Here is a 13,249-nt window from a genome sequence, read left to right on the forward strand (position 1 = left end):
TGTAAGCATTTTGGTCTTTTCTATATAACTGATAGTATCTTGAAGTATTCCGATTTTGGCTTGACAAAAGCTACATCGCAATACGACGGCATAAATAATTATAGTTATGTTTCCTGTAATCAGTCATAATTAGCCGAATTGTGGATTTGATCTCCCACTGCAAAAAAACAATGTAAAAATATGAAATCAGTATGGTGCAATAGTGCTCTTTCGATAGAAAAAACTGTTCTGATTCTTTACACATGGGGCTCACCTATGACATTATTATATTACTGCTTCCAAGCCTATTTCGAATATAGGTAATTTGTATTGTATTATAAAAACTACACAACAACGCTTTAGACCTTCTGAAATGTTTTCGATATTCGCTCTCCGTACGTCTATTCAAAGATCATTAATTCAAAATGGCATTTCTGCTTTCTCGGATCTGTGAACGCCATAGTTCATGTACTATTGCGAGTACTTCCCCTTCGGCCCACTTTGGTCCTTTAAAGTATCTTTGTGCGCAGACCACACTGAAGTGAATACCGTGCCAATGTAAATGAAAAGAAACAGTTTTTCCAAACTCTAACTCCGCCATACACATCCTCAAACCGTAAAAGCGTCGAAAGGAGCTTCAGCACTTTTGTTGATCCATAGAAAGTCGCTGATTTTCACGTTCCTGCATGAACACTAATTTACCGTTCCGTATATTTTTTGAGAAATGCCTTCACAGTGACGATGATGGTAGTGGTAGTAAAAAGTGAGCGCCGTGTCGGAAAATTCTGTCCCGCCGGTTTACAGCGACGAGCGTTGCGCCGCTGTGCGCACAGCAGGACGACGAAGAGCGGTCCCACGCCCGGTGCACTTGTCTATGGTCGTCGCTTGGTTCGCTTAGAATTGGAATATGCATGAGCCTGCTCCCTACGCTACCCCCTAAGCGTTGTGGCCTGTTCTCTCCGAGTCTTCGAAAGTCAGACCCTTGCCCGGACTCTTTTCTCCCCTATCCCCAGTTCATGCAATGCTCTTCGCCAACACTGATGGGCCAGTCAAGCCCCGTGGGAGCGCTAAATAACCCACACAGCCGTTGCTGGGTGCCCGCTGCCCGTCTCCACACGTATCTCACATATGGTTTTGCCCCTTTCTCCTGTCAGTAAAGCCCCTATATGTTCGCTCTGGTTCATTCGCCTTCGCCCTTTTCCATCAAGAGCCCCTCGTCTCCCCTGTACTAGGTCTCCAGCCCAAGAATACCCCTCACCTTCCCTGAGGAAGACCCTGAAAGCTTTTCCCTTAGGCAGAGCCCTAGATAGCTTCTTCATACAATTACTACTATTCGACGCTACGTGAAAGGGTAGAGTGGCCTAGTTCTGCTGTCCTACTAATTCACAACAAAGTCAAGGCCGGCGATGCTATAACACGCAGTAGATTCCGCAATAGCAGTCTACGGGACAGCGACACTTCCAAAGATATCGCGTCGTACAATGTATGAGGCAAAGAAAACGAAGTCGCATTTACAGAGGCACTCTAAAGAACTTTGTTGGATGTGTATGTGTGCGCGCATTGGAAGTACAGGTTCATCGAATGAGAAGTAAGAAAAGGGCCATTGGCAGTGAATGAATCAAGTGGTTACGAAGCTTCGAAACGGCTGGTGCAGGAACAGATTCCTCCAGAACGGCCGTATACTTTTCCTACGCCCCATTTTCTTGGGTATAAATATAACAGCAACGTGTCCAAACCTTAGACTATTGAGTTCTGCGTAGTCTGACAGCAGGTGAGGTGTGAGCGTAGCAAGAGGCGGTGCAGATGCGTAAGAAAAGATACGAGCAAACAGAAACGCGATGAAGAGAGAGAAAAGGGGCAAAACATTAAATCACTGATGCTATTTCTGCCCGCCAGTCGCCATCGCCGTTGGACGCGCTTCCGTCTCCATATATAGGAACTCAGGACAACTTGATGAGGCTGAAAATTTGGCCTTTTCCTTTCACTCGCTCGTACTGTCTCGCTCAAATCGACGTCGCTTTTCCACGTCTGACTTTCATCGTTCCTTTTGATTCTTTCCCACCTCTTTCTCTTTGCTGTATGTAGAAAGCAGAAAGTTCCCTTTTTTCTGGCGAGTTTTGCACAGTCCTCTATGCCTCTGTCTATATTCTACTTCTTCTTCAACTTCTCAACGGTTCCCCTACGCAGTTTCTTAGCCGGAAAGCGAGCAGATAGGAAATGCATGCTCCTGACGCTTGCTCCGTCTGCGCTTTTTATGCAACTCATTCGCTCGCATGTTAGTGGCGCGCAAGAAGCTTTGTAGCTTCGTCTCGACTGACTCTCGCATGCGAGCGAAACCGCCAAAAAGGCACCACTTCTGAGTGGACGAGTTTATCACAAGAAGAACACTCGGCTCAAGGGCAGTCACGAACTACCGAGGCGGGTGGCGCGACTGGCGGAAGTCATACGCGCAACGGCCTGATTCGGGCGCTTACTGAGTTATTAGGGCACATAAACAACTGAATATGTGCACTTTACATACTTAGTTATATAAACAGAGCAAAAATAACACAGCATATATCCATCACTTGGAAGCTACCAAGGAAAATCTCCAGGATAAAAACAGGATATGTTAAATTCATCTGCCGTTGCTTCGCGGCTTGATGACTTGAGTTAGAATAGATGCAGCGTATTATACGCTAATTTCGGTGTTTATCAATGTAAATGTTCTACAGACGGTAGATCGTCAAATGTCAAATGACGACAATCGACAATTCCATTTCGCCGTACACCCTTTGAAACTTCTTCCTCACACATACATACTCACAGGTGTAAAAATCAAAGATGTGAAGAAATATGCGACGCGGCATATATTTATTTGGAGTCGCACTTGTGCGCCCCTTTATGTGAGCTGTCGCCGCCACCGCCGCCGCTGCGGTGGGTTGGCTAACTTTTAGCGTGAGAGGGTGAGTGATAGTCGAAACGGGTGCGCAAGAGTGAAGACTCTACGGCAGCTAGCAGCAGCGGAAACCGGCAAAGGATGGAAGATGTCAGAACTTGGCTGGCACTAGAAAGAGGAGCCGAAGGAAAAGGCAAATCGCTTTGAGTGGCAACGCAACCGAAGCGATAGCAACGGCTTTTGTGGACCGTGGGTTCGTTATCCTGAAGGGCACAGGCCATCACATTTCATCCTTAGTGTTAGTACCGTTACGGCTAGTCCTACTGTAGCCAAATCTAGTCCAGATGAACCCTGAAAATCTCGAATATTCTCAGTCTTGTCTAAGAATAGACCGGGAAAGCGAAACTCAAACGAGATGGAGTGAGTTCTTTCTTTGTTTATGTTTAAAAGAAGAAAACTTTGTTGAACTTTAATCTGTCACTTTGCTACTTTTTGCACGCATTCAGGGTTTACGATAAAATAAACTAGGTTACCCGCGAAGGATTGAGTGCCTTTAGCATATATCAGGATGTATTTATTCCTTCGATTAGGTAGAGTCTAAGAAGTGAGGTTTAAATATCAGTTAGGGAATCCAACAGTGTAACGTTCGTATCCTTTTAAACGAAATAGAATGTAGAAAGCATTCAAACATAAAGAGAGGTTTTATTAGCAGCGGTCGTTTGAAGCTGGCCGAAGCATATAACTATAATGCACTATCTCTTGGGGCACAATAACCAGTGACACATTGTTCGAAAGAGCGAAACATTTTTTGTTTTAACCTTGGATTTTGATCCTCGAATTGATGCTTGAGGCTTACCTGACCTGGACTAAATTTACCTACGTTCCGTGTACAACATCACGTATTTGGCACAGCTTCGAAAGATATTCTCAACGCAGAGAGGTTTGCCAAAAAAGTTTAAGTTGAAAACTTTCAGTAAGACGGAGTTTCAAGCCATAGCGGAAAAATGATGACGCTCTGAGTATCGATATACCTTCAAAATACAATGTGACTTCATACAGGTAGGTGCTGCACGGCTTATTCTATTAATTTTATATCCATATAGTGTGTTCGAATAATTCGGTCTATCAGTTTGGCGCACAATTCAATTCTAACTACTCTCCCGTTTTCCTAGGTCTCTCACTTACGGCAAACTTTCTAAAGGAAGACATAAAAACCTTAGACTATGTTTTGAAGAATATGGTTCAACTATGTTCGCCCGCGGAAGGAGCCACTCTTGTAGCATTTTACCTAACCATTAACGTTATTATGGTGCTGCATCGATTCCAAAGCAAAAAGGAAAGAAAGGAGTATATATATATACGTGTATATAAAAGAGACAGATAGACGTACTCAGTATGGATGGGACGAGAAAAGAAGAGATAAAAAAAGAGATTTTCTGAATTGATCGTATGCATGTTGAGTCGATGCGGTATGCCATCGCTCGTCCAGATGCATAGGCGTACACTGATTTTGTCTTTGTCTTTATTTACTAGTAACGATAGCTAAAACAGGAAGGTAACGATGGGCCTTTCCGTACTGGGCCGTGTGTCTTAGATTCGTAGAAAGAAGCGAGGCCCACGACAATGTCGGCGGCGGTGGCTGTCGGAGAACCCCAACGGAATTCAACGGTAATACGCTAACGGAGTTCGGACGGCATTAGCATTGTGGGTTACATCAGGTACTGAGACGCTATACACACGGTACCCACCGCCCCCTTTTCTCACACAGACACGCATCCACATACCATTCAGCAGTCAGTCAGTCAGTCAGCCAACCAGCCATCCATAGCGCATTACGATGATGCCAGAGAGCAGCTACTGACAGAAGTCGAAGGGTGTCGCTACAACATACCCAAAGGCGCATGCAGATTGATTCCATTGGGAATTCTTTCTTATATCCACCAAGCAGATAAGAGATAAGTCCGACAAAGTTGCCTAACAGTAGCTGCTGGCTGTAACTATATGATTATAGTATAGTTATGGTATAACAATAGCACCTGCCGCAACTTCGACGCGAGCTTCTTGCACAGAATTGGCTTAAGACGAATATAGGAACATCATCATTGAACAGTTACATAAGGTAAACTTATAATGATGATACCTTTGAGGAGAATCGATACTATTTTGAGGCAAGCTCAATTAAGGTAATAAACGTAAGATTTCTGATCTAAGCAGAGAACCGTTGCGAGACGTACTACAGTGCAAAGGCCTAGTTCACAATGAAAATGTTATGTCAACGTTTATTTGGGCCAGGCGATATCAGTTTTGTTTGCCGGACAGGGTTAATTTCATTTAAATGACAACCTATATAAGCGGAAGAAAGAGGTTTTTCTTACTAGCTCATTCGATGCAACACTATGCAGGAACATGTACACAAGGCACGAAGCAGACAATATTGCCTACGTCTGATTTGTATAACTGAGATTCGCTATCCGAAATGCCCACGCGATTTCCGATTGAAGTGGACAGGTTCCCTAAGGATTGTTCCGGCGGTATGTACTGGGTGAATGTAAATAGATCAGAAATAGCGCGGAGTCCCCAGCTCCTATTCATTACGGATCGTAGGCGTGGGACGTCGGCAAAGTAGTTGGTGCAAGCGCGATGGAGGCTTCTCACTTATCGATCAAAGTCTTATCTTACTTTGATTGGGGATCGCCTTGCTTGATACTGATCTATTTAGCAGAGAGATATCTTAGTGCGTTTGAAAAGTTATTTTACTTAACATGTTCCGCCGCTTTAGTTTAAACGTATGCCGTGCTCTTTCCGTCTGCGTCACGTGAAGTCTACGCTTGGCTTGATCATTGTGAAGGCTATGAAGGTGTATTACAAGTAGTTAGTTAGCTATTATATTCCAACAGCTAATGTTATATGTGTGCGTTTTTATTCGCATACATGGTAAAAACAACCTTTCGAGTAATGGAAACCAATTCAAGGTTTCAGGAACCAGGTGATACAGGTTACTGTGTTGCTCGCCATGGTATGGTATTGCGGCCTGAGCTAGATTGTATGACATTTTCATGAACGAAACTTGCCTTCGTCAGTAAAACTAAAACTGGGACGCTCATGAGTGTTTGAACAGCGCTACAGACACTTACTGTATACAACGTACTCGCCTAAAATGACCGATTCTTAGGAACAGGTTGCAGATGGTCCAATGTCATTCTACAAACAAAAAATTGCACATTTCCTATAAATATCTCTTATCGGCTGTCTATATCCGAAACAGTGCACTCATGAAACTTTTAAAGACTCGGGTAAGTTAAGTGCCGAACTTTTTAGATAACATATCTCTATATAATGAGATGATGCGCGGCTTTCAAAATTTGCAATGAGGAACGGGAAAATCTATTCTTATACTTACTATCCTTAATAATGGCTCTTATGTATAGCATAAAGTGCAGGTGAGTTAAGTGGCCTTACAATATCCTTATTATTATCCTAAAATATCCTTATTTAGACTCGTCCATAAAATCACAATTAGTAGGTTTGTAGGCTCGCTTTTCAGGCTTACAGATGCCTAATTGTTATTATTATCATTACTGTTATCATTGTCATTTCTATGGCAATTTGGCACTTTTGGGTAGATATTGCCTGATGTATTACTTTTACATTACAAATTTTTCTAACAAAATATCAGAATTTCGATTTCTAATAAAGTTGCTATCGTTTTTTTCCAGGAATAGTAGGGTATCTAACCCTAGTTTTTACTCTTATTTTTTAATAAAGTGATAATATTGTTCTTCAGAAGTGTTTCACTTCAGAAGTGTGTTGAATATTTATAACTCAAGTCATATTGCAGGGTTTCCCTGGTTCTTTGAACACAGACGAATAAATCAAATATTCATCAGGGGCATTTATAAACCTGGCTGTCGTTAAACACTGTCCCAGCGTGAGGAAATTATTGTTATTTTTTTTTATGTATTTACTTTATATTTTCACTAATGACTCGCATATTTGTTTGAGCAGAGCTTTACATTTGAGGTATATCTCAATCACAACTAGTATTTTTTCTCATTTATTTGCTCTGTGGGCCAGCTATGTTGCTAATTGCTGGTTAAAACAAAGTTTTTTTTTTTATGTAGAATGGTTCACTCCATGTCGCAACGCTAGCATTGAAATTTACGTGACTAGCGGTTTCCCAGTACGTATATGCGTATTAACATCTGTATTGTGCTTCACGCTAAAGGTTCTTATAGAAACCTTATTATGATCTGACAGAATACCGCGTGAATATCCGTGCATCCTGTTGTTCGTGCGTTCCCTTAAATTTTTGTCAGGATTATTTTTCATTGTTTTTCTTAGAGCTGTCTCTCGCGGAAGTTGTTTTCACATAGACACAACACACACTAGACTCACACAACCCGTAGCATTATCTCTGCCGCTATCCATTGCTATTGTCGGTTCAACTGCAGTCACCTGTAAGAAAGAGAAAGAGTGGTTCCTTTTCCGTCGTCTCACCTTCTCATTCTTACCAATGCGCGAGTTTATACCCAACTTATCCGCGAACCCTTTGCCCTGCTTCTTCAATCGACTTCTCATGGGGTATCCTAAGATGGTAGCGGTCGCGGTGGTAGCGGCAAAGGCACACACCCCCACACACAATGTAGGCAGCACCAGCAGCTGTTAAAACGCAGAACCTCTTCCGGGTCTCTTTCCCGAGCCCGTTCTTGTTCTGTGCCCGCTTGCCTCATCCAGCCAACTACCAATTGGATTCTCAGAGGTGTTGTTTTGCCATGGGGAAACGCCGAACAGGACAGGCCTTGCGAACTGGGGAATTACCACCCCTAGACTCTTTAAGGGGGTTGTGTTAGCTGCTAGCTAGAACTGCCGCTGCTTCTGCTGCTGCTGCTGCTGCTGCCAAGGGCGAAACGAACGAGCAAACGAAGAGGGGCGGCGAAAAGGCTGCCGCTGGTAGCGGCCGTGTGTCAACTCTCAAGGCTCTCTATCTTCTTCTCTCCTATTCTTGCCCCCTCCTCCACTCCCGTCCCTCGCCCTCCAGTCCACCGCGTTACGTTATTCCATGTCCTCCCTTTCTTGGCCTTCATCGCCCCCATTCACTCACCTTCGTGTTGCTCTATAGCCCCCGTCCTGTATCTCCAAGTCTCTCGTTGGCCGTAGCAAGACCGACCCCTAAACCATTTCGTCGTGGCGCGCATTGCCGCTTCGGCTGCTTCAGCAGCTGTACTTCAGCCTGCCAGTGGTGGGGCTGCTGCTGGCGATGGCGGTGGGCGTCGTGGCACTAGCAGTGGTAGTAGTGGGTGGCTGTTTCGCTGACTGGCGGTGGTGATGGTGGTACCCGCGGCCTGGCCGGTCTCGGTTGTAATCTCTGGGGGCCAACAGCCGCGCATGCGTCGCCCCTGGCCCCCCAGGGGCACATGTTGGGGGCGCTGGGGTGGTGGCAGCGGCGGCAGCGACTCGACCAAAACAGAGAGGCGACCGGGAGCACGAGATTCGTAGGCTCATTCGAAGACTAGCTAGCTCCGAGAAGGGAGCGTATTGCTAGGGGATAATAGGAAAGATAGCAAAAAATTGACACAAGAAACATATCTGCAGTAGCCGATGACACCGCACAAAATGCGCGGCAAGCTCCATGGACATACAAGGCTCACGAAGAGTAGGTCAACGGTATCAGCGACAACGACAGAAGCAACCACAATAAAAAGAGATGCGGAAAACTTTGCGGGAAAGGAAAGCACTAGGAACGTCTGAATGTGTGTCAGTCGTTCCGTTGTAATTCGCGTATTGTTAGCTGACACGAGACATGGAGTGAAGTAATCAGACGTCCAGCTATATCGAATCGTTGCTAAAGTTAATAGACGCGACGCGGAGTTTGGAAAATAGTTGGCATACGCTCAATAATAGCATCGTTTACGGTAACAGTATCACATTTTTCGTTATGTTCGTTAAAGCGAAACTTGGTGATGTTTCTGAGTGTGTGTGGGTGTTTCGAGTTCTATCAAGCTAAAATGGAACAGAGAAAGTTAACAAGGGAGCGGAAAGGACGAACGGATTGAGCACCTGAAGAAAAGAACGTCCTGAACAAGCAGGTGGTGATGGTGTCTGGTGACTGTCGACATTAACTCTACAGACGGGTGGTGACATTAGTCCAGTGGGTGTCAGTGATCGTACCCTTGAGCGAGCGGCGGATCTGAACAGAAATCAGCGATAGTAAACAATTAGAGCACCAATAATCACAACGACAACAACAACAATACAAGAAGAGTGCAAAGAATAGAGCAGGAGACAATACGAAGCAGTGAACAAACTAAGGACGGCAGCACGTCGGACGAAATTGTCTGGTGTTGACGACAGAGATGAGCGTAGTGCAGTCGCGGAGGAAGCAGGCCAAGCCGAGATCTGTTAAAGGTGAGTTTTGAGCAGGATTGAAGACAGCCTTAAGGAAAAGTTTTAGTCGCATCTATGACGCCTACACACACGCACGCACGCACACACACACACACACACACACACACACACACACACACACACACACACAATTAAAATGTATTACATATCTAGGCTCACTTGAATAATTCAAGTTCAGACAAAAGGAAAATACGTTTCTGTTGTGATGAATGCTTGTCGAGTTTGTATGAAAATCTGAGGGAATGTACAAATAATAGAATGCAACCTCCTACAAATAATATATGTGAATATAACTGCACTGATCACGGTTGAAAGGGGCTATGAAAAAGAGGTAACGACGTCGATTATTCTGTCGTGCTCCTATGAATGCAAGTATTATAGAAATTACATAAAAAGAACGATGATTTTGACTTGATTATGGCATTTACCGAACCTAAGTTTTGCGATGACACCTGTGGTCGCTAGTTACACACCCGACACAACGAAAGCTTGACCTCTCTGTCATAAAATATGATGTCGCATCAGCCGGTAAGCGCTGTCGGCCATTGGAGGTAGTAGGTATCGCGCAATCTGGCCCGATCTGTCTAGCTGTCGTCTAACGCTTCTCGGGACTTCTCGCGGATGGAACCCCCAGTTGCAGGGAATCATACTGGTGCGTCCTGTCTCACAACTTCGTCTACCTTTTCGAAATCTTTCAAGGTTGATTCCTCTCTTCCTTTAGCACTCTCCTTGACCGCTCTCTGTTGTTGGGCTTCTCTTTCCTGGTTAGACTTTTCGGGCGCGACTTCAAAACCGTTTGAATGCATTAACGTGTAGATACAACTAGCAAGGGCAGCAGCAGTAGCCGTCAAAGACGAAAGTATCTCAAGTAATCCGACTCGGTAGTCCGCTTGTTTCTTGATAATCTGTTAGATGGAGCCGGTTATTTCAAGGAATAACATAACGCGGTTGGTGCATCGTTTGTCCCAAAGTGCCGACCCGCCTCCGCCGCCCAGCTACACACATACTCACCGAAGACGAAACAGCTGCATTTTACAGTAAAGAGATTGCGCAGAGTGGGCGCGTTATCATCTTTTCTTCTTTCCGAGATCCAGAAGCAGCCGTCCCAGGAGGACTACTGACCTAACAAGGCTCCCGTTGTTTGATGTCGAGTGTCACTTGTCCCATCTTCAGTTCCTCTCCCGGTTTCCTTCGTGCTTCCATCGGCTGAATAACAGGTCGCGCCCACCGCAGTAAACGATTTGAAAGTGTGGCAGAACGCGAATGCAACACGTATGACGGAGCCGTCTGAGTGTAAGATCAAGATCTAGGAAGACGAACAATCAGAAACGAATCTAAAGTAGAATTGATGCTGATGATGACAAGAAGCTATGATCGCCCTCTGTTGGACATTCCACGAATGTCTAAGCTCGTCCTATCGAAGGACTCTCTACACCCAATACTACAAGTTGGCCTGTTCGTTTGTTGTCGGCCTCCGATAGACATGTTAGTTATTAGGTGAACCGCGCCACATGTTCCGTGTCAAACGATGAATGCAAAGGATAAATCGACACACGTGTCTAACGACCAGAGCCGATGCGCTAGACGTAATTTGAATATCGCTTGTCAATGTCTTGCGTGCCTCAATGATTGTATAGCTAACTAGCAATCAGTAAATAAATACCTAAAAAGGGAAAATGCCCATGAAAAGTTGTTCCACGGCCAAGCTTGATACCTTAAATATCAGAACGGCGCAATCGCGTCAATATCTCAGTAGACAGATCGCTTCGAGAACGCCAAGTGCATCTATGATTAGTATCATCATCATCATTATCACTGTTGTTGTTACATATGAGACAACATGTTGCCATGCGTACGTAGCATACGCAGTTAGATGGAATCATGGCAAACTTGTACATAGTTATGATACTAATTATATGTCTTCCTACCGAAAAGCCGGTGTGACTGTGATGTCGCCTGCAACACCTTTGACGCTGCAACAGTCTTCGCGCGTTGATCAGCTCGTGCTCGTGCTCGTGCTCGTTACAACAGCAAATAGAGGAAACAAACTGGTGCATTGGCGAGTGAAGCTAGAACATATTGCCTATGGCAGATAAAGCTTATCTAAGCAATTGGAACTAATGGCGACAATTTAAATGAGTTAGATTCGACATGGGTCGAAAGAGATTCTATACAATTACCAACTGTACCCTGTATTCTAGACTGGACGTCCTGGAAGCTGACCAGTAACAAGTGGTTACTTTGTGGCCCATGGGAAAGATTTCGTGGCATTGTTGAGCTTGTTGTGTGCGTCCTCTAAGCTTTGAAAAGCAGGCTGTATAAATACTACGACTTTATAGCCATCTCACCATACAATCAGCGAATATATATGTACGCGCTCTTTGTTAAACTAGCGTTTTTCAATAGGCAAAACCAGAGTTTCTAGATTATTCAAAATCACTCGCTGCACAAGATTGGCACGCAAGTAGAAAATTATATATTAACCAAGCAGTATTGTCAAAACCAAACATAGCTGGAAGATCCTTTTCCTTTATGGTATGGCTAGTTCTTGCTTAGTGACATCCATATGAGATATTCCTACATGAAACAACTGTTACATATCCATTGTGGAAACAACTTCGAATGGCCATAGCTTAGGTTTTACGAGTTCAGCTGCTGCGAGCTGGCGATCTGGTGCTGATTGTGAGAGGCGTGCAACGTCTCAGTTTACGGTTGACCTGTAACTATGCTTAGTCAACAATGGCTAGATAATTTCATCGAGTTTTCGATAGTATCCCTTCAAAAGCGAACATTTTTAACCAGAGGCCACCAAGGTCCGCAGCGAAAGGCAGAGACTGGGCCCGCTTTCACTGAAAGTGAAGGCAAGTTGCTTCGCATGACGCAGCAGCAGCAGCAGCAGCAGCACTGGAAGACTACATGACCACTGAACTGTGAAGTAAATATTTACATTCGTTGTATTACTATTCCTTATATAGAGCCACAGGTACGAAACGCTCAAGTTATGCTCGCATCGGCGTCCGCCATTGCAGTGCGTTTGCATTTTAAGCAACAGTGTCGTACAACTATACATTTTCGGTAGGAAAAAAATGAGGAAAGGCTGACACGGCACAGGACGCTGGCGCCATTTATCAAGAGAAAAATTGAGTTCTGTACGAGGGGGACTCGTTCCATGTTTCGAAGGCATTAGCAATGACGCGATAATGGTGCTAGTTGCGATATGGTATGGCGCACTAGCCGTGATCTAGTTTTGTCACAATGGCAAAATTAAATAACGGTCTTCGTCACAAACTCAAGCCACACGCACCAATAACGAGATAAAACGAACGAGCCGAAGAGAACTCCTGCGGTTTCGTTGGTAATTTATTGCAATAGTTGATTTGAAGCATAGCTCAATGTATGGCGTTCGTCACTGAACGAACGTTTGTTACAACCGTGGCCTGCCGTTAGACTACTATTGTTGTTGTTATTTATTGTTATTTGGTGTGATCATCAACGGCTAGTAAGAGCTCGTTTCTATATGGATCAGTTGCTCAAAGGCTAAAGGCTGATTCCTAAACTTGGCCTAATAATAATAATAATACATAACAAAAACTAGGTTTTTTAGTGTTTCACTTATATTTGGCGTAGTTGAGCCAGTTATAGAATAGATAGAGTCATTGTGTATATGCATAGACAGGCGGTTCTATCAAAATATATACATTACATTGTGTCAGTGATCATAACTTCAGTTCTTATTCATATACAATTAATATTGGACAACTTTTCCTTCTTTTGATGAGCTTTTGAGATGTTTGAAGCTATTGCCGTTCTGGTCGGCCTAGACGCGGCCTTGCTTGATTGTACCTTTTCAATGTCGTCAGTTCTGTAGCCTAGACTTTACCTCTGAGGCACACCCTTAGCAGAAAGAATCGACTAGCAGGTCTGAGAGACAGGTATGGTGTTTTATGAAAGCTTTTCGTCCAATCCATTGCAAGGTTCTCTTACAGG

The 13,249-nt window shown here is 44.2% G+C and overlaps 1 protein-coding gene across 4 annotated transcripts in view; it reads left to right on the forward strand.

Annotated features, from left to right (window-relative positions):
- The first annotated feature begins 7,957 nt into the window (after positions 1-7,957).
- L (zinc finger protein Lobe) overlaps positions 7,958-13,249 on the forward strand; it is a 172,525-nt gene continuing 167,233 nt past the window's right edge. For all 4 annotated transcript variants that reach the window (XM_086986900.1, XM_022803180.2, XM_022803181.2 and 1 more), the window contains exon 1: positions 7,958-9,262. In XM_086986900.1, coding sequence (XP_086843026.1) covers positions 9,211-9,262 — 52 coding nt within the window. In that variant the 5' untranslated portion in view covers positions 7,958-9,210. The remainder of the gene's footprint in view (positions 9,263-13,249) is intronic.

This window comes from Varroa destructor, unplaced genomic scaffold (genome assembly GCF_002443255.2).
Source record: "Varroa destructor unplaced genomic scaffold, Vdes_3.0 BEIS01000004.1, whole genome shotgun sequence".
Classification (NCBI taxonomy): domain Eukaryota; kingdom Metazoa; phylum Arthropoda; class Arachnida; order Mesostigmata; family Varroidae; genus Varroa; species Varroa destructor.